At 42.5% G+C, this 20,675-nt stretch overlaps 1 protein-coding gene across 5 annotated transcripts in view; it reads right to left on the reverse strand.

The window, feature by feature from the left end:
• Positions 1-6,721: 6,721 nt before the first annotated feature.
• Positions 6,722-20,675, reverse strand: part of ccdc18 (coiled-coil domain containing 18) — a 36,708-nt gene continuing 22,754 nt past the window's right edge. For all 5 annotated transcript variants that reach the window (XM_071362093.1, XM_071362092.1, XM_071362091.1 and 2 more), the window contains 11 exons: positions 20,443-20,585; positions 17,267-17,430; positions 16,851-17,064; positions 14,909-15,008; positions 14,631-14,747; positions 14,409-14,477; positions 13,869-14,009; positions 13,592-13,729; positions 12,921-13,133; positions 11,194-11,916; positions 6,722-9,935 (listed from right to left, as the gene is read on the reverse strand). In XM_071362093.1, coding sequence (XP_071218194.1) covers positions 11,221-11,916; positions 12,921-13,133; positions 13,592-13,729; positions 13,869-14,009; positions 14,409-14,477; positions 14,631-14,747; positions 14,909-15,008; positions 16,851-17,064; positions 17,267-17,430; positions 20,443-20,585 — 1,995 coding nt within the window. In that variant the 3' untranslated portion in view covers positions 6,722-9,935; positions 11,194-11,220. The remainder of the gene's footprint in view (positions 9,936-11,193; positions 11,917-12,920; positions 13,134-13,591; positions 13,730-13,868; positions 14,010-14,408; positions 14,478-14,630; positions 14,748-14,908; positions 15,009-16,850; positions 17,065-17,266; positions 17,431-20,442; positions 20,586-20,675) is intronic.

Genomic DNA, 20,675 nt, shown 5'->3' on the forward strand with positions numbered 1-20,675 from the left:
TTGTGAGCATCCTGTCAGCTGCATTCTGGATCATCTGGAGTTGAGACGCGCCTTACTGGGATGCCAGTCAGCTTGACTGCTGTAATGCACTGCTGAGATGTTACCAGGGCATGCACAAGCTTCTCAGCATCCGCAACGGACAAGAAGAACCTGATTCAAGTGATGTTGCGCAGGTGGAAAAATAACACTCATGATGTTGCAGATGTCTGCTTCAAATGAGGCTAGGGTCTAAACACCAAGGTTTCTGCAGTGGGGGAAGCTTTGATGGTGTCATCAGCTAGAGAAAGAAAGTGCTCATCTTGCTCCATGCACTCTTGGAGCCAATAAGCACAAGCTCTGTTTTAGTGCAATCAACTTTTAGGAAGTTCAACTGCATCCATCTCTTGATTGCATCTGAACAGTTTGTCAGTTTGGTTGTTACGCTCTGTGTCCACTTTTGTCCTCACGTACACTGACTGTACAAAACATTAGGAACATCATCCTAATATTGAGTTGTACCCCCTTTTGCCCTCAGAATAACCTCAATTCATCGGGCATGGACTCTACAAGGTCTCGAAACCATTCAACTTGACACAACTCTCTCTTTTCAGGGATGTCTCTGTACTGTGCATGCATGGAAGCCGAACTAGAAGGGTTCATGCAGATTGTTGGTAGAAAGTTACAGTAGTTATGTAGCTGTATTGAGACCACACTTTCAAGGACCTTTGATGGACAGGGCAGGTGGAAATTGATATGTCATTGTTTAGAGTGTTGGGGTCCAGTCCAGGTCTTTTCAAGGTTGGTATAATGGAAGCAGTTTTCAGGGAATTAGGCACAGTGCTTGAATTAAGAAAGTGATTTACACTACCGGTCAAAAGTTTTAGAACACCTACTCATTCAAGGTTTTTTCTTTATTTTGACTATTTTCTACATTGTAGAACAATAGTGAAGACATCAAAACTCTGAAATAACATATGGAATCATATAGTAACCAAAAAGTGTTAAACAAATCAAAATATATTTTTTAAAGTAGCCACCCTTTGTCTTGATAACAACTTTGCACATTCTTGTCATTCTCTCAACCAGCTTCACCTGGAATGCTTTTCTAACAGTCTTGAAGGAGTTCCCAAATATGCTGAGCACTTGTTGGCTGCTTTTCCTTCACTCTGCGGTCCAACTCATTTCAAACCATCTCAATTGGGTTGAGGTCGGGTGATTGTGGAGGCCAGATCATCTGATGCAGCACTCAATCACTCTCCTTCTTGGTCATATAGCCCTTACAGCCTGGAGGTGTGTTGGGTCATTGTCCTGTTGAAAAACAAATCATAGTCCCACTAAACCCAAACCAGATGGGATGGCGTATCGCTGCAGAATGCTGTGGTAGCCATGCTGGTTAAGTATAAATAGTGGGACTAGTGCCTTGAATTCAAAATAAATCACAGACAGTGTCACCAGCAAAGCACTCCCACACCATATCACCTCCCCCTCCATGCTTATGGTGGGAATTACACATGCGGAGATCATCCGTTCACCCACACCGTGTCTCACAAAGATTGGAACCAAAAATCTCCAATTTGGACTCCAGACCAAAGGACAAATTTCCACCGGTCTAATGTCCATTGCTCATGTTCCTTGGCCCAAGCAAGTCTCTTCTTCTTATTGGTGTCCTTTAGTAGTGGTTTCTTTGCAGCAATTCGACCACGACGGCCTGATTTACACAGTCTCCTCTGAACAGTTGATATGTGTCTGTTACTTGAACGCTGAAGCATTTATTTGGGCTGCAATTTCTGAGGCAGTTAACTAATGAACTTATCCTCTGCAGCAGAGGTAACTCTGGGTCTTCCATGCCTGTGGCGGTCCTCATGAGAGCCAGTTTCATCATAGCGCTTGATGGTTTTTGAGACTGCACTTGAAGAAACTTTCAAAGTTCTTGAAATGTTCCATATTGACTGACCTTCATGTGTTAAAGTAACATCATTTCTCCTTGCTTATTTGAGCTGTTCTTTCCATAATATGGACTTGGTCTTTTACCAAATAGGGTTATCTTCTGTATACCACCCCTACCTTGTCACAACACAACTGATTGGCTCAAATGCATTAAGAAGGAAAACATTCCACAAATTAACTTAAGACACACCTGTTCATTGAAATGCATTCCAGGTGACTACCTTATGAAGCTGGTTGAGAGAATGCCAAGAGTGTGCAAAGCTGTCATCAAGGCAAAGGTTGACTATTTGAAGAATCTCAAATATATTTGGATTTGGTTAACACTTCTTTGGTTACTACATGATTCCATGTGTTATTTAATAGTTTGTCTTCACTATTATTCTACAATGTAGAAAATAGTAAAAATAAAGTAAAATCCTTGAATGTTTAGGTGTTCTAAACCTTTGGACCAGTAGTGTATGATTTTGGTTATAGTTGAACTGAGAAGAGTGAGCCTGGATTTTATGAGCGCTGTGGGAATAGGGTTCAAGGGGCAGATATTAGACTTCATATTTTTTACAATTTAGGATACAGATGTTGGAGGTGTCAATGAGAATTTGTTGAAACTGCAGCTGGGAGGCTCAGTATGAAGCAGAGGGGCAGGTCCCAAGCAAGGGGTCATTTGTACAGTACATGTCCTTGATTTTGGATTGGAAAATGTCAAGAAAATTCTTGGATTGCTCAATGGAAGAGTTATCTGGGGGTTTAACATTTCTTTCCAACAGAAAATAGCATTCTGTGGTTCCCCTCACCATTTGAAATGAGATTGGTATAGTATAACTTATGTGCAGTGGTCAGTGCCTCTTTGTATTCAGTCCAATGATATGGCATGCAGTTAGGTTCGTTTTCCTCCATATTCTTTCCAGTTTACACTCAGCAGCAGAATGTAGATATCTCCAGAGTTATTAATGTGGCAATGATATTAATAACTGTGCACAGTCCCTGGTTATATTGTTCAACTGCCATTTCAAGTGAGGGAAGTAATTGCACATCAGATAATGCTTCTGCAAATGAGTGGGAGTGACTGATATCCTTCCGGAATCTGAAATCTGTCTCTTTTTAAACAGTGCTGGTATCGGGATGGAGGCAGTCAAGAGAAGGGCCCTATTGTCAGATAAGCCCAACCCAGGTAGCACATCTGGTTCCTTGGAATTTGTGGGAACGTACGTTTTTAGTTTCCCCATCGGTTCTGGGATTGAAGCCATACGTTTCCTGAGCAGTAAAACTGAACGTTTTCAAACGTTCTGAGGACGGAAGTGAAAACGTTGCTTGTTCTTGGAAGATACATTTTTAGGTTGTTGGGAGGTCCTAAGAACGTTTTTACTATGGTTCCATTAAAGTTTTTTCTGGGAGGTTTTATTAACGTTCCGAGAATGGAAAACATAGTATGCCATGTTTTTTTTAAACTCATACAAAGCTGTTCATTTTAGTCTATTCAAACAGACCCCATTTCAAAGGAAACAAGCACTCATTAAGATCAGGTGTGGCCAATTAGTAAGCGTGGCCAACCCACCTGAACACACTTAACAAGATAAAGGATAGAGAGTTTTGTTGAGGCTGATAACGGAATGTATGTTTTTAATTAACATTCTTAGAACGTTCTTTGAATGTTACTAATGTTTTCTTGTGGTTATGAAAAATTATCTTAATGTTCTGAGAAAATTACTTTAAATAGAACCATTAGGAAACCTGTAGAAACGTTATGCTAAAGTACTGAAATTCCCACAGAAGAACCTTGTTCCTAATATTCTCTGAACAATTTGACAACATTACTTTAAATAGAACCATGAGGAAACGTTATGCTGAAGTACTGAAATTCCCACCTAAAACATATGGTTCTCAGAACGTTATGTGCTAGCTGGGATGTCAACTGAGGTCAGATCCCTGAGGTCCACTCCAGGGGCCTCATTTATAACCTTTGTAAATTGCGTACAACCAGTGGCGGATTTAGGTATGGGCAGCCGGCCAGGGCGGCGTCTTGCCAGGGGCGGCACGTGGCAGCTGCACCAAAAAATTCGGAATGGTGACATTTGCGCCATCGGTTTTCTATTGCTCATTTGCATGTCACGTCAATGATATCATGTCACCGTGTGGAACTGTGGATCAATTAACCTTGTCGGACTGGACGCCCTGATTCTAGTTTGTGAGGTAGGCAGGCTATTGCCTGGGAAGGTCTCCGACTCAGAAGTGCGAGATGGGGAGGGGGGTGTGGGTAGGTTGACCTCAGGTCTCCCCACTGGAAGCTTGAGGTAGGGGGAGCAGGAATATCTATCAAATAGCACACCTCTAACTTTGTACAGTACTAATGCTTCCAAATAAACCACAATTCCTTCATAATACCGTGAATATATAGTTTCACAGACATATTGTTGCATTTTTTTCTGGTTTGTGCAAAATTGTTAAGAATAATATAAAACAAGTCCACACACCACCAAGGTGAATTGGGTTTTGTCTTGACTCTTGGTTGACAGTGTTGGGGGGTGGGTAATGTATTGATGCTCAAGTGCCAAATCAAATTTGTTTCTATTTGTCTTTGGTACTTATTATTTGTATATATTATTGTATATATTTTTATATTGATATAGTTTAATATCAATATAAATATATAAAAAAAAAAATATATATATATTTTACAGTTAGTGCAGAATGGTGTTTTTTTTGGGGGGGGGGGGGGGGGGGAATCGCCCAGGGAGCCATACAAACTAGAACCGCCACTGCGTACAACATTTCTGAAAAGTCCGCGCACATACAAAAATATTGAAATGTATAAACGCACGTCATACATACGCATGTTCCTCGTTATAACTCACACCCATCATAAAACGGTGCACGCGCGAACAAGCATTAAAACTCCACCTGGAAAACGCCTCCATTCGCCTTTTATGGTGACAATAACGCTCTTTATTTGCTGTATAATCTGGAATTTATTGGCAATAGGCCACTGCATGAAAAAAGCGAATTGTTGTTCAATATTTAGTTTATTGGGTTTATATGTCCTGCCTTTGTACAGGCTATAAGATTAAATAGGCAACCATGTCGCGCTCCTATCATACAGCAATACGATTCTGTAGCCTACCCAACTGTCAAATATTTTACATCAACTACCGGGGTCTATTTACTGTGTAGTCAGAATGTTTTCTTTAGCAGTAATTTATGCTGTATCTGGAAAATGACTGTCGGTTTCCGAAAGAAAAAAAAAGAAAAAATGTTCGTTGGAACGTTTGAATTCAGCAATGTTTTTGCATCAACCTTTCCACCAACGTAAATTGGGCATTGTTGGGCACGCTACTCAAATTATTTTTAATTACAGTACTTACAGTTCTATTTCTCTTGTGTTTCTGTTCAAGTTAACTTTTTTTTTTGTATAAATATGTTTTATAGTACTGCTGATATTCATTACTGCATTGTTGGGAAAGAGCACGCAAGAAAGGAATGTCACTGCAGCCTACTTGTGCACATGACAATACAAACTTGATACATATGCCTACTTCAATGAAGATCAGCTGTTAAATTCGACTGTATACAAGTGTTATAAACCACACTACCTATAACATTGCAAAACTTGAAATACATATAGCCTATCTATTTACTAGGCTATTAGGTCCAATTAAATGAGAGATGTGCATGGTCATTTGTCCTTCCCGGGAATATGAACCCATCACGGCCAGAAAAGGTGAGGTATATATTCTGCAATGGTTATGAAATTAAAATAAAATAGGAAAAAGATTCCTATGTCTAATTATTTTAGAATCTAAAAAAAGAAGACAGATTTTCGCTCCTCTCACTAATGGTTGCATATTTGTTTATATGTTTTCCTGTTTTGACTTTTATTTTTTATTAATAAGCTTTTCATCATATCCCCCATTTGCACAAAATACTTACTTGCCAGCTTGCAGTAGCCTACAATACCACCAGCAGATGTGCATATGCATGGTCTAAATTTTACAGGGAGGCGAGCACATTCTCATGTCAAATTGCATCCTGCCTAAGAACAGCCCTTAGACGTGGTATATTGGCCATATACCACACCTCCTCAGGCCTTATTGATTAAATATCCATGGCGAGTCCTCTATCTCTATGACAACATATGGGCATTATGATCCTATTGATAATTACTTGAGTGCTGCCAGCTGTGGGCAAACCCAACCCATGGAAACTGTTACAGTAGCCTTCATTCCATGACATACCATTTTTTTCCTATCATCTCATAAACCTCCGTTTTGGACGACATTGACTTTATGACCAAAATTATCCTATTTACACTTTGTAGTCAATGTTGACACCAGAATAAATGTCTGATTCATATTGATGCCACAGGCCATTTTCAAAGTGAAAAGTTGCTTTTTAGGGGCAGTCGCTCTTTTAAAAAAAGAGACACATTCAAACGAGGCAGGGTTTTCTATTGGAATAGGCTTTACTATCCCACCTCCTCTGTGGCCAGTGTTGTGTGGCTGAGCATTGTGCTGAATGCCAAGGGGCACGGCCTGGTTAAGTAGCATGTAATAATTTGGCTGTTGCCAAGTCCCTGTCAAGCATAGCAAATCTATATTTCTATCTACAATGGGAGGGGGGGGGGGGGGGGGGGGGGGTCAAATAGATAGCTGTTTGAATTTGGGATGGAGCCAACTTCTTCAGTGCAGAATCTGTCATTGTCAAAACAAAATCTGCAGAGTTCTGCTTGATCAAATGGCGCCCAGTCAAAACCATACGGTACCTTAAATAGTCAACATTGCAGAGTTTGGAGTGCTCATCACTGAACGGTTCAATACATTTAGTTTCTTTTTCCTCATTAGAATACCTCCATTTTAAGTATAAAACAATGGTGTCACGTATAAAACGATGGTGGCAACAACTGAAGATGTTCTTTTGCAGAGCTGTAGTTTCACTGTTGTAACTGGGACAACCAGTACCAGATGTGGTGAGTAGGCGTGTGGCACAGGAACCACCCACACTTCTCTCTTTCACATCTACCTCAAATCCCCCCCAAGCCTGCACGAACCACTGTACCCATGCATTTTCAACCATATATGAGCTCAATGCAAGAGGGTCCTTTCTCACCTACATGTATCGCTACATAAGCAAATGTCAGCATCTTACAAATGTCTCAAATTTAAAACTTTACTATACACACACAGTCAAAGAATGACAACAGTGGGAAGTTAGAAGCGGAAGACAGGAGTTTATGTATAGAATTCGAAATTTGAATAATTCAAAAAAGACGTATTAGGTTGCTTCTGCACCACAAGCAATTTTCAAAATGTGACCACATCTTCCTTTACTGAGAGCTGCACACTCACATCCTCCACCTTAGTAATCCACGACAGTGAGAGCGGAAGAGGGAGAGAGGAGGAAAAGAGAGAGAAAGTGAGAGAGAGACACACAGATCTACACTACGATCAAGTACTAAAACAGCTTGTTAGTGGTGGCTGGAAGAAACAGATCCGCACCCAAAAACCATTCAGTACAAAAGATTCACTGATCAAGAGCACCAATTAAAACGCGTCACAGTACTAACAATGTAATTTAAAAAAAGGGCCACCGCTGCTGCTTTTGGAGAAGAGGTTTTGTTATCCCACAGAGAAAGACATGCAGGCTGGTTGCTAACGGTGATGTCCATGTTCTGTTTTTGTATGAAGTGTCAACAAACATTACACCCCCCGCCCCCACCCACAGAAAAAAAATGGCATTTTTCCAGTAACCTTCAGAAACAAATGGCACGGGCCGAAAGGGCGGGGAGTCTGTTCAAACACACAGGCAGACAAACACACAGACACAAAGGCAGACAGACAGCTTTGTGTGGATCCTACTGCACCATGTCCAAATAGCAAACCCACATTTGTACATCAAGCATTGTGCTTCGTGTAGCGGTATCCTGCTGTGTGTGTGTGTGTTACATTTTGATTGTATGTTTTTTTGCGTGTCATGACATTGATGTTACGCTGCTGCAATTCATTAGGTTTGTAAACGTCAATTATACATTTCATAGGTCCCCTATCATCAGTGGAATTTTAATTCAGTAAAATCTACTTTTTCCTCTTTGTAAAGAAATAAGTAGGAATATCATATGTATTCAATTAGTGTGCATGTGTTGAGCACAGAAAAATCACAATAATGTAGCTTACAATCTTGTTACCGAAAATATTATTTTTCTCTAGTTTGAACTTCCCATCAACTCTAACTTGAGTGTTGAACATTTGACTTATCCACAAGAGTTTGGGATCCTAAAAATACTAATTCTACACAACTTCTTGTTATTTAAATCCTTCTGGGCTCCCAATCAAATGCAGCAAGTCAGGCTGTCATTTTGTTCCAACATGACCACCGTCTAGACCACAAATTCTTCGTTGGGCCTTGCAAGTTCCCCTTGCAACATGACTCCGCAGTCCAGCACACAGATGCCAAAAGCATCAAAGAGAAGTTCAGGTAAAAAAAAAAGTGCATTTTCTTTTGCTAAAATAACAAGTAGTAATATTTAAATATCAAAAATGGATTCTACCAAAAATGATTTAATTTAATTCAGATTGAAAATAGATAAAATACACATTTATACTTAAAAGATATACTGTGAGCTCCAAAAGTATTGGGATATTGACATTTTTTGTTGTTGTTTTGGCTCTATATTCCAGCACTTTGGATTTGAAATTATGGAATGATTATGACGTTAAAGGGCAGACTGTCAGCTTTGAGGGTATTTTCATCCATATCTGGTGAACCGTTTAGAAATTACAGCACTTTTTGTACATAGTCCCCCCATTTTACGGGACCAAAAGTATTGGGACAAATTCACTTATGTGTATTAAAGTAGTTAAACATTTAGTATTTGGTCCCATATTCATAGCACGCATTGACTACATCAACCTTGTGACTCTACAAACTTGTTGAGTGCATTTGCTGTTTGTTTTGGTTGCATTTCAGATTATTTTGTGCCCAATAGAAATTAATGGTAAATAATGTATTGTCCTTTTGGAGTCACTTTTATTGTAAATAAAAATGGAATGTTTCTAAACACTTCTACATTAAGTTGGATGCTACCATGATTACGGATAGTCCTGAATGAATTGTAAATAATGACGAGTGAGAAAGTTAGACGCACAAATATCATACCTCCCCCTGCCCCAAAACATGCTAACCTCCCCTGTTATTGTAATGGTGAGAGCTTAGCATGTCTTGGGAGTATGATATAAAATGCTATCCTCCCCTGTTATTGTAATGGTGAGAGCTTAGCATGTCTTGGGGGTATGATATAAAATGCTAACCTCCCCCGTTATTGTAATGGTGAGAGCTTAGCATGTCTTGGGGGTATGATATAAAATGCTAACCTCCCCTGTTATTGTAATGGTGAGAGCTTAGCATGTCTTGGGGGTATGAGATTTGTGCGTCTGTTTCTCACTCATCATTATTCGCGATTCATTCAGGACTATCCGTAATCATGGTAGGTGTAATCATTGCGTGCTAGGAATATGGGACCAAATACTAAACTTTTGACTACTTCAATACACATAAGTGAATTTGTCCCAATACATTTGGTCCCCAAAAATGGTGAGACTAAGTACAAAAAGTGCTGTAAATTTCTCAACGGTTCCCCCTTTATGGATGAAAATAGCCTCACATTAAAGCTGACAGTCTGCACTAACTTCACAGTCATTGTAACGTTTCCAAATCCAAAGTGCTAGAGTACAGAGCCAAAACAACAACAAATGTATCACCATCCCAATACTTTTGGAGCTCACTGTATATACATAACGTGTGTCTAGGTAAAAGAGCATGACCTTTGGCAGCCATATACAGGGCAAGCCTGAGCTGGATTGAAATGTAATGAAACCAATTCCTACCAGACAGTAGTGTGGCCTGACGCTTCATTCACAAACACACAAACAAACAAACCACACACTTAAATCTTCAAAAGTCTAAATGGGTCCCATTATTATACGTTCCCCCGTAGAACAGCATCCACCATCTTTAATGTCCCCCTGAAAATGAAACACCGATATGGATTAGTGAAATAACAGGTGTCCATTGTGTCACCGGGAGAAAAAAATTCTGTTGATTAGAGCCTAAACGTAGAACAGCATTACTGTACTATTGTGAAGGAGTGCGCTCTTCACTACAAGGACATTGTTTAGTTCATGTATTTATTGGATAAATCAAGTTGTATGCAGAATCCCTTTCATTTGAACCATTCATCATTCCATGCAATTAATACTATAGCTACAATGTCAATTGCACAGAGTTGCATCGTTGGAAACGTAGGGCAAACTTTTTTTGCTTTGTGACCCACCAATTGAGGTGTTGTGAGTCGTGACCCACCATAAGGGTTGAGCGGTAAAAAATTAAAAACACACACAGATCAAAGCATAAGAAAAAAAGATAGAATTGTAGGAAATTAGTGTGGAAATTGCTATGCATTTTGACATGGCTGGTGTTCTCACGCTCAAAACATTACAACATTAAACGGGGGCTTTTAATTTGCGGATTGTAAATTCTCAAAGATTGTAGGCTATTATTGAAAAATGTATAGGTCCATTACTACATAGTTTTAGTCGTTTAAGTTCACACAAAAAATGTTTTCCTATCTCGAAAATGTATTTAAAAAAAAATAATCTATGTCATCCCACGACTCACCTGGACCCTTGCCGCCACGTAGGGTGTTCAGTGCTGGTCTGGATGTAGCTAGATACGTTCAAGTCGCGTCGAGGACAATTTTAGCATTTTAGCTAACCCTTTCTCTAACCTTAACCAATTTGCCTAACCTGCTGTGTAAGTTCTCCTAACCTGCTACGAAAAGTCACTTCTGTTAGTCAAAACCGTCATGCATGTCCCTGAGAACAGCGTGGGTTCTGAATAATGTGACACTCCGTCAATTGCACCTCGTCCCTAATTGGTTCTGTGTCCTGTTTGGTTAATTAATTGAGTGGATGTTTGAATACAGGTGTGGTCCCTCTGACCTAATTATTGAAGGAACTGCTATTAACAGCAGGTGTGTCATTATTTGAGAGATCCTTGTGTGTGTGTGTGGTGTGTGTAAGGTGAGACACAGTTTTCGGTCTAGTTACAACGTTTTTTTGTTAAGAGCGTCAGCCGGCTCTCAACTACCTATACAAAAGCCATTAAACAAGCACCAACCATTTCATCAATCACCACAATTACACATTGCCAATGCAAAAACTACAGCTACGTGTACGACCTCATGTCATCCTTTGTACCCCAGAGAGAGTTTCTCATGCTAACCTGCAGTGTGAGGGTGTGCTCAGCCTCTCAGAGGCCCGCGGAGCCACAGAGGGACGGGTCCTCCTGCAGGGCAAGCGTCTGGTTGACAAACCGCAGCATGCCCGTCAGGGAGCTCATGTCCATCTCCTCCTGGGTCTCCTGCCTGAGGGTGGACTCTCTCTCCGGCTCTCTCTCCTCCCTCTCCTCCGACATTTTGTCCACCATGTAGGTGAGGGGGTTAAAGGAGAGGTCTGAGGCAGAGGTGGCCTCCAGTCGGCTGAGGCCCTGCCAGCTGTGGTCAGGCTGGTAAGGGGTGGGGGACAGAAAGGATGTGTCCCAGGGGAGGTGTTGACCCAGGGCTTCCCGTAACGTTGCCTTCAGGTTCTGAGGGAGATCAAGAGAGGAGTCCACACTGCTGCCCTCCACGGGCCAGTCTGGAGTGTGGGTTTGGGGTGGAGGGGAGTGGTGTTGTACGTGGGGGGATGAAGGGGAATGAGTGGGTGGTGGAGAAGGGTGGGAGAGTTTGTGAGGGGAGTGGGTGTGAGTGGGTGGGGAGGAGCAGGTGTGTTTATGAGGAGAGTGGGTGCATGAGTGAGTGTGTGGAGGAGAATGGTGGTGTGTGTGAGGGGGCGGAGGGGATGAGGGCAGGGTGATCTCTGGGTGAAGGTGGAACGTGGCGTGGTGGAGCTCTGTAGCTCTCTCCAGACTGGAAATTCTGGCCTGTAGGCGGGTGACTTCGGACTCCTGAAGGGATGAGAAGAGTCAGTCTTTCAGTAGCTAGGATTTATTTTTTCCACCAGAGGTGTTTCCATCAAACTGACTTGTTGCGGATAAAAAGCTGTGTGTGACAACGTAGGTCACATTAAAAGCACTTTCACGCGTAATTTCCAAATAATTTCCAAACCATTTCCAAATAAAAAAATAAACCAGAGGTTTTGGGGCATGCTCTAGACAAGAAGCAGGTTATATGGTGAGATCATTTTATTTGATAATTGGCAGCCAAGCACCTAGCATCATGTCACAAGCATTCAAATAATGGTCTACCCTCGATATTTAATGAAAATGTGCATGATCACCGTGCACTGAACCATGTGAAATTCATCATAACTAATTTAACCTGCCTATTAACTTTGAATGCTTTTCCACGTCATGGTGGTAAGCCTACAACGTAACATATCATTGCGTGACTCCAAGTTTACTTCGATATGATGGTTATCATATGAATATTTGTGCATAAAGGTGTTTCCACCGCAATTGTCGCATAATCCATTTCCAAATCCAAATTCTCCACCCTTGTCCAGCGGATTTTATTCTGTCAACATTAGGACATTTTTATTATAAATGGCCTGTTGTGACTTTTTTTACACGTCAGGTAATTCATCCGCATGAAATGGTTGGATAGAAAGCTGGCTACTGACAATGAGGTAAAACTATCAGCTAGGCCAATAGTTAATAACATCAAATTAAATAAAGGCGCACCAGAAGAATTTAATTTTAAATGTAGGACCCAAAGTGTTGGTCAGTGTTTCCCAGGGGACCCTAATCACATTTGAATAGAAGCTGCCCTTATTCCTTCACCATTTCTTAATACCTTATAGAATGAATGAGGCAATTATTTCCTCTCTAAAAATATCCTCCATCTTGGAGGAAGACAGCACAATGAAACTGGAGTATATGTTCATGCCCAGTAGGGGGGGGGGACGACGACGACACTTCACTAGCCCAGTCCCAGGCCTACTGTACTCTACCTTGATGAGCAGGGCCTCGCGGGCGCTCTGCAGGCTGGTCTGGGTGGCGTGGAGCTGGGCCTGCAGGTGGGCCGCCTGGGCCCTGGTATGCTCTAGCTGTAGCTGGCTCTGCTGCAGCCTGGAGGCCAGGTGCTCCTGGGAGCTCCGCAGGCTGCAGCTCATCTGCTCCGACACCTTCAGGAGCTGGCCCCGCGTCTGCTGCAGGGAGTAGAGCTGGGGGAGGGGCAACAGAGAAAGGAGGAGTTACAAGCGCGTACCGTAGTAACTTCCGCAGTTATTGCATGTGTAAAAGAACTGGTGATTAGGGAAATTACGAGAAACAAAGAAGTGAAAGAGGGACTGGGGAAGAGATTGATGAGGTGGTATATACAGTAGTGTCCTCAAAGACTCAACTCTGGACATTGAAGCCAGTTCCACTGCGTTTTTACCCCCACCATTGTTCACCTGAGACACCAGGTGGGTGATACTAATTGTCAGGTGGGAACAGAAAAACAGCAGGCTTCGGACCTCGTAGAAAACCCCTGCAGTAGAGGATGACAGAAACGGAGAACAGTGGAGAAAGAGGAAGATGGGAGTGTGCGTGAGAGAGAAAGAGACAGCCAAATGAACAGACAGAGATGGACAGAGGCTGTACTACATAGACGTCCACAGTTCCAGGGGCCCCGTTGTACCTCCTTGCTGTGCTGTTCCCTCTCCTGCTCCAGCTCCTGCTGTAGGGAGGAGATGGTGACTTGCAGTCTGGCTTCCCCCTGGACCCAGCGGCCCTCCCTGGCAGACAGCTTCTCCTCTAAACTCCTCACCTGCGCCTCCTATATGAGACCCAACAACACAGTTAAGGTCATCATCTGGCCATAGAAGAGTGAACAGAAATAACACAATTTGTTATTATGGATCAACAGCAAGAATACATGGATTTATTGGGCATTTACAGACAACAAAAGGTTTCACCTTTTCTCTGGCATGTTGAGTGATGCTGTCCAGCTCTTCGGTCAGGCTCTCGCAGCGAGTCCGTGTGTCCCGCAGCTCTTGCGTTGTTCTCTGCAGCTCCTCCCGACACACACGCAGGTTCTGGACCTGCCCCAGAGAGTCCTGGAGCAAAAGGTCAAAGGTTAAATCAGACAGAGCCTAGACTGTCAGTCCATAGATTTTTTATTTTATTTTTTTCGAGCATTTACTTTATAGATTACTCCAAATAGACATTAAGATTGTCCAGGGTTCATTCTGTGGTTCATTCAAAAAAGTTCCCGAAAAGGGAACACTGAACAATGCATGATGTTCCATTATGAGGTTATCGATCCAGAAACATCTTGCCAACTGCTATAGCTTCTAAGTTGAATACTGTCGGTGGTATTTATTTAACTTCTCTGTTCAACCATCTACCTGTCCCTCCATGAGAATAATGATACCAGAAGTATTATCCATCTTTCCGTACTTCAACTTAACCCTCTATCTATCAACAGATCCGTTCAATGCCTCATCCCACCGTACCTTCTCGGAATCCTCCTTCCCTTGTAGTTGTGCTTTTAGCAGGTCTAACCTCTCACTCAAAAACGCCACCTGGGAAGGCAAAAGATAAGGCGATAGTCAACTACAGTACTTCAGCTATAACGCTATAGCAGAATGGACAGTACTTGTAACGGGAATATGCTTCTCCAGGGGCAACAAATGACTCCGAATTACAACGGGTGCGTGTGTAATGGGGCCTTTTACCCGTTTGTCTCGGTCTTTGACCTCTCCCTCTCTCTGGTCCAGAGTCTGCTGTAGGGCCTGAACCTTCTTGTCCATCTCCACCTTATGGTCTCTGATGGCCACGTCCAACTGGCCCAGCTGAGGAAAAGGGAGACACGCATAGGGAGAGAAGCTCTGGATTTCTTAGCATTCCAACCATTAAAGACCATGACCATATTCAAGTGGAATAAACCTCATAAAGCACACCATGCAATGAAATGTTGCCTCGGTTTAGTGTGTGTGTGTGTGTGTGTACGTACCAGCTGTGCTCTCTGCTGGAGCTCCCCCTGTCTCTCCTTCAATGCTGTGTCCATGTCCAACACCTCGTGGTTCCTCTCCTCCAACTCCCTCTGGCTTTCCCTGCAGCACACACACACACAGGCAGTGAAATCACTGTACATCAGGGGCATGTTCTATTTCACACAGAAGATCTCAACAGCTGATCGCAGCTGTGTAGCAGGCATTTTGTTTCACACACACACACACACACACACACACACACACACACACACACACACACACACACACACACACACACACACACACACACACACACACACACACACACACACACACACACACACACACACACACACACACACAGGACTCAAAGGAAAACTACTTGAGACTGTAAAGCAGAGATATTGTGCGTGTTTGTGATCAGTGGTTTAGACTTCAATGTAGTTGATGTGCAAATCCCCTTGCATCCCAAATAACTACTCATTGTGCGGTCAAGACTAGTGATTCTGCGCCGTGCCTTGCTCAAACTGATCCCCTCAAACAGCTTTTTTTTCTAGACCTTTACTTTTACATACATTTCTTGAATTATACTGCATCAGTGGTTGAGGTTCAGCACTGTAGCTGCTCAATAGGGTTTACAGATCAGGTGTTACTGTACCTGTTATATGTTTGAATGACAGTTAGAGATAATCCACTTGTAAAACTGTCAAAGCTTCACAATAATAACTAGCCATTACATTCACCTGATTAGAATGTGCCCTTAGACAGTTTGTGACACTGTCATATTGGCTGGTGGCATGTTGGGTGGGGAACAATTGTGTATTTGACGAAGACGTTTACCAGAAATTAACTGGTTGGTATCAGACGGAGGGTTTGAATCCATAGCAGACAGATACGAGTGATATTATAACTCCTGTTCTGTGTTCCTATTTACACAAAGAGATCATGTGTATAAAATGATTTACGACTCGTTTTATAAGTCCCGTGGGTGCTTGGTATCCGTGTGGGTCGTGTGTGTGTGCCACCAAAGCAACTGCTGTTTGTTCACTGACTGCAGCAAAGCCTCAAAACAATGCACAATTTATTATAAAAATACATTTAAACAAAATAATATAGCATGATACATATCATGAATGCCAGAGGCTAGCTCAGCCAGAGGCTAGCTCAGCCTATCCTCTTTAATAAAAAGTGACAGTTAAAGACGAAAAAGGTCACCCAAAATCAATTATTCTTAAACCTGACCAAAGAACGTCTAAACATATAGCGAGCCTCTGGCTGAGTTAGCCTCTGGCTGAGCTAGCCTCTGGCTGAGTTAGCCTCTGGCTGAGCTAGCCTCTGGCTGAGTTAGCCTCTGGCTGAGCTAGCCTCTGGCTGAGTTAGCCTCTGGCTGAGCTAGCCTCTGGCTGAGTTAGCCTCTGGCTGAGTTAGCCTCTGGCTGAGCTAGCCTCTGGCTGAGCTAGCCTCTGGCTGAGCGAGCCTCTGGCTGAGTTAGCCTCTGGCTGAGTTAGCCTCTGGCTGAGTTAGCCTCTGGCTGAGTTAGCCTCTGGCTGAGCTAGCCTCTGGCTGAGCTAGCCTCTGGCATTCATGATATGTATCATGCTATATTATTTTGTTTAAATGTATTTTTATAATAAATTGTGCATTGTTTTGAGGCTTTGCTGCAGTCAGTGAACAAACAGCAGTTGCTTTGGTGGCACACACACACGACCCACACGGATACCAAGCACCCACGGGACTCATAAAACGAGTCGTAAATCATTTTATACACATGATCTCAAAACTGCTCTGCATTTTCTCTAAAACATGTACTTGGATTTTTATTTATGTGTCTGGAGTTTATTTTGTTTAGGAAGCATTTCCTAAAGATTTGAGGGGAGACGTGTTTTGTTCAGCAGAGCAACAAACGGACAACACCAGTCAAGGCCCCTCCCCCTGTCGGGAGGTTGGCAGAGAGAGGCTCACCTGAGCTCGGCGGACAATTTCTCCAGTGATGTCTGTCGTTCGTCTGCGCTGACCTGCGTGCGCTGTAACAGCTCTCTCAGCTCCTGTAGGTTCTCTAGGGTGTCGTGCATCTCACCGCGCACCCCCTGTAGCTGTCCCTCCAGAGTCTCTGCCCGCTGCACAGAGTTCCGCCTGTCCTCCTCGCAGCGGTGGAGCTTCTCCTCCAAGTCCACAACTGCAGGGGGGAGGAGGGGAGAAAGGGCTTCCACGATGACTATAGATGTGGTAGAGAGGTCAGTGGAATGCAGACCGTGGGGGATATATACAGTAATCACGAAAAAACTAAATAAAATTGGCCCTAACTTTGATTGAGTGAATGAAGAATTGAAGAAAGACAGAAACTAAAATAATCTCCAATCCCCCCTAGTGTGTTTTACCCGCGTCATTCTTCTTCTCCAGGAGGCCCTGGGTCTGCTGCAGGGTCTCCTCCATGCAGCTGAGCTGGGAGGACTTCATGCTGGCGTCCTTCCGCAGCCTTTGCAGCTCCTGCTCCATGGATGACAGCTCCCCACGACACCGATTCATCTCAGACGACAGCTGACTGGAATACACATGCGCACACAGTTAGCATACAAGTATCCTAACACGGATAAAATACATGTACAGTTACAGACATGCAGAGCTTCACACCCTGCACTCACACACATCCTAGACACCCTCCATCTGGCGCCTACCGAACTGTGCACAAATGTGCCCCCATTAGGGAATCCTCTCAGCAACCTAGACCACTGCACTACCCGCAAAACAACTCAGGTTCTAACTGAGTAACCTGAACAACAGTACTAACTGAGTAGCCTGAACTAGAGTACTAACTGAGTAACCTGAACTAGAGTACTAACTGAGTAACCTGAACTAGAGTACTAACTGATTAACCTGAACAACAGTACTAACTGAGTAACCTGAACTACAGTACTAACTGAGTAACCTGAACTACAGTACTAACTGATTAACCTGAACTACAGTACTAACTGATTAACCTGAACAACAGTACTAACTGATTAACCTGAACAACAGTACTAACTGATTAACCTGAACAACAGTACTAACTGAGTAACCTGAACAACAGTACTAACCGAGTAACCTGAACAACAGTACTGAGTAACCTGAACAACAGTACTGAGTAACCTGAACTAGAGTACTAACTGATTAACCTGAACAACAGTACTAACTGATTAACCTGAACTACAGTACTAACTGATTAACCTGAACTACAGTACTAACTGATTAACCTGAACTACAGTACTAACTGATTAACCTGAACAACAGTACTGAGTAACCTGAAAAACAGTACTGAGTAACCTGAACTAGAGTACTAACTGATTAACCTGAACAACAGTACTAACTGAGTAACCTGAACTACAGTACTAACTGAGTAACCTGAACTACAGTACTAACTGAGTAACCTGAACTACAGTACTAACTGATTAACCTGAACAACAGTACTGAGTAACCTGAACAACAGTACTAACTGAGTAACCTGAACTACAGTACTAACTGAGTAACCTGAACTACAGTACTAACTGAGTAACCTGAACTACAGTACTAACTGAGTAACCTGAACAACAGTACTAACTGAGTAACCTGAACTACAGTACTAACTGAGTAACCTGAACAATACTGAGTAACCTGAACTACAGTACTAACTGAGTAACCTGAACTACAGTACTAACTGATTAACCTGAACAACAGTACTGAGTAACCTGAACTACAGTACTAACTGAGTAACCTGAACTACAGTACTAACTGAGTAACCTGAACTACAGTACTAACAGAGTAACCTGAACTACAGTACTAACTGAGTAACCTGAACAATACTGAGTAACCTGAACTAGAGTACTAACTGAGTAACCTGAACAACAGTACTAACTGAGTAACCTGAACTAGAGTACTAACTGATTAACCTGAACAACAGTACTAACTGAGTAACCTGAACTACAGTACTAACTGAGTAACCTGAACAATACTGAGTAACCTGAACTAGAGTACTAACTGAGTAACCTGAACTACAGTACTAACTGAGTAACCTGAACTACAGTACTAACTGATTAACCTGAACTACAGTACTAACTGAGTAACCTGAACAATACTGAGTAACCTGAACAACAGTACTAACTGATTAACCTGAACAACAGTACTAACTGAGTAACCTGAACTACAGTACTAACTGAGTAACCTGAACAATACTGAGTAACCTGAACTACAGTACTAACCGATTAACCTGAACAACAGTACTAACTGAGTAACCTGAACTAGAGTACTAACTGAGTAACCTGAACTACAGTACTAACTGAGTAACCTGAACTACAGTACTAACTGAGTAACCTGAACTACAGTACTAACTGAGTAACCTGAACAATACTGAGTAACCTGAACTAGAGTACTAACTGAGTAACCTGAACAACAGTACTAACTGAGTAGCCTGAACTAGAGTACTAACCGAGTAACCTGAACAACAGTACTAACTGAGTAACCTGAACTACAGTACTAACTGAGTAACCTGAACTACAGTACTAACTGAGTAACCTGAACAACAGTACTAACTGAGTAACCTGAACTACAGTACTAACTGAGTAACCTGAACTAGAATACTGAGTAACTATAACTAGAGTAACCTGAACTACAGTACTAACTGAGTAACCTGAACTACAGTACTAACTGAGTAACCTGAACTACAGTACTAACTGAGTAACCTGAACAACAGTACTAACTGAGTAACCTGAACTAGAATACTGAGTAACTATAACTAGAGTAACCTGAACTAGAGTACTAACTGAGTAACCAGTGTTAGAACTCTGCGTACGATCTCTGTATCGATCCTCCCTAAGTAGTGACTTAATAGACAAAGCAACGTGCTTTCCTAGTCAAAGTGCTCCTCTATGCTTTGCTACGCTCCTTTATTAAGTGTTAAACTCCACCCTAAAATAAGCTCTCGCTCTAAGGAGGATGCTTCAGAGTGGAGCGGTGTATATATACCCCCTATATATACCCCCTGACAAAGGGAGGAGTGTGTGGTGTGTGTGTGTGTGTGTGTGTGTGTGGGGGGGGGGGGGGGGGGGGGGGATGGGACACACACAATAAACCCCCTGGTTGTGGAGGCACTAGAGTCATGGGACTGTCTTATTCTGTCAGCACTATGCCGATGGGAACATTTCTCTCCTCCTTGCTCTCTTTCTGCTACAGGGCAGGTGCTGCTCGGTCTGGCCTGAACTCCAACTGACCAACAGAGAACAGTTGCAATATACATACAGAGAGGATTTTGTGAGGTCTTATCTTAAGGTCATACAAAGTTAGTATGATATGGATCAACGTGGCACTATAGCTTGAAGATTATTTTAAACTATCTTTCATGGCTCAGATATCATAAAATCTGTTTGTTTTGGGGGTAAGCAAAACAAATAGGCATATTTGAATGGCTTCATTAACGAATCAGACGTTAGTGCAATGTCTGAATTCAATCACATTTAGTGAATTGTGTGACTGAAGCATTCTATATCAAACTAAGCAATGACAAATGCTTAATTGGAATGAATACAAATCTTCTGTCTAGTCTTACGTGACAGAGCCAGAGAGCTGTGCAGCCTGTCGCCTCTTCTCCTGCACCTCCTTGTCAGCCTCCTGCACCACCTCCTCTCTCCTCCTCAGCTCCTCCTCCAGAGACAAGCGCGCCCGCTCCAACTCCTGCTCCAACGCAGACACCTGGCAACAAATATCATTCATATTATACAGTACCAGTCAAAAGTTCAGACACACCTACACTCATTCAAGGGTTTTCCTATCTTTTTACCA

Source organism: Salvelinus alpinus, chromosome 23 (genome assembly GCF_045679555.1).
Source record: "Salvelinus alpinus chromosome 23, SLU_Salpinus.1, whole genome shotgun sequence".
Lineage (NCBI taxonomy): Eukaryota > Metazoa > Chordata > Actinopteri > Salmoniformes > Salmonidae > Salvelinus > Salvelinus alpinus.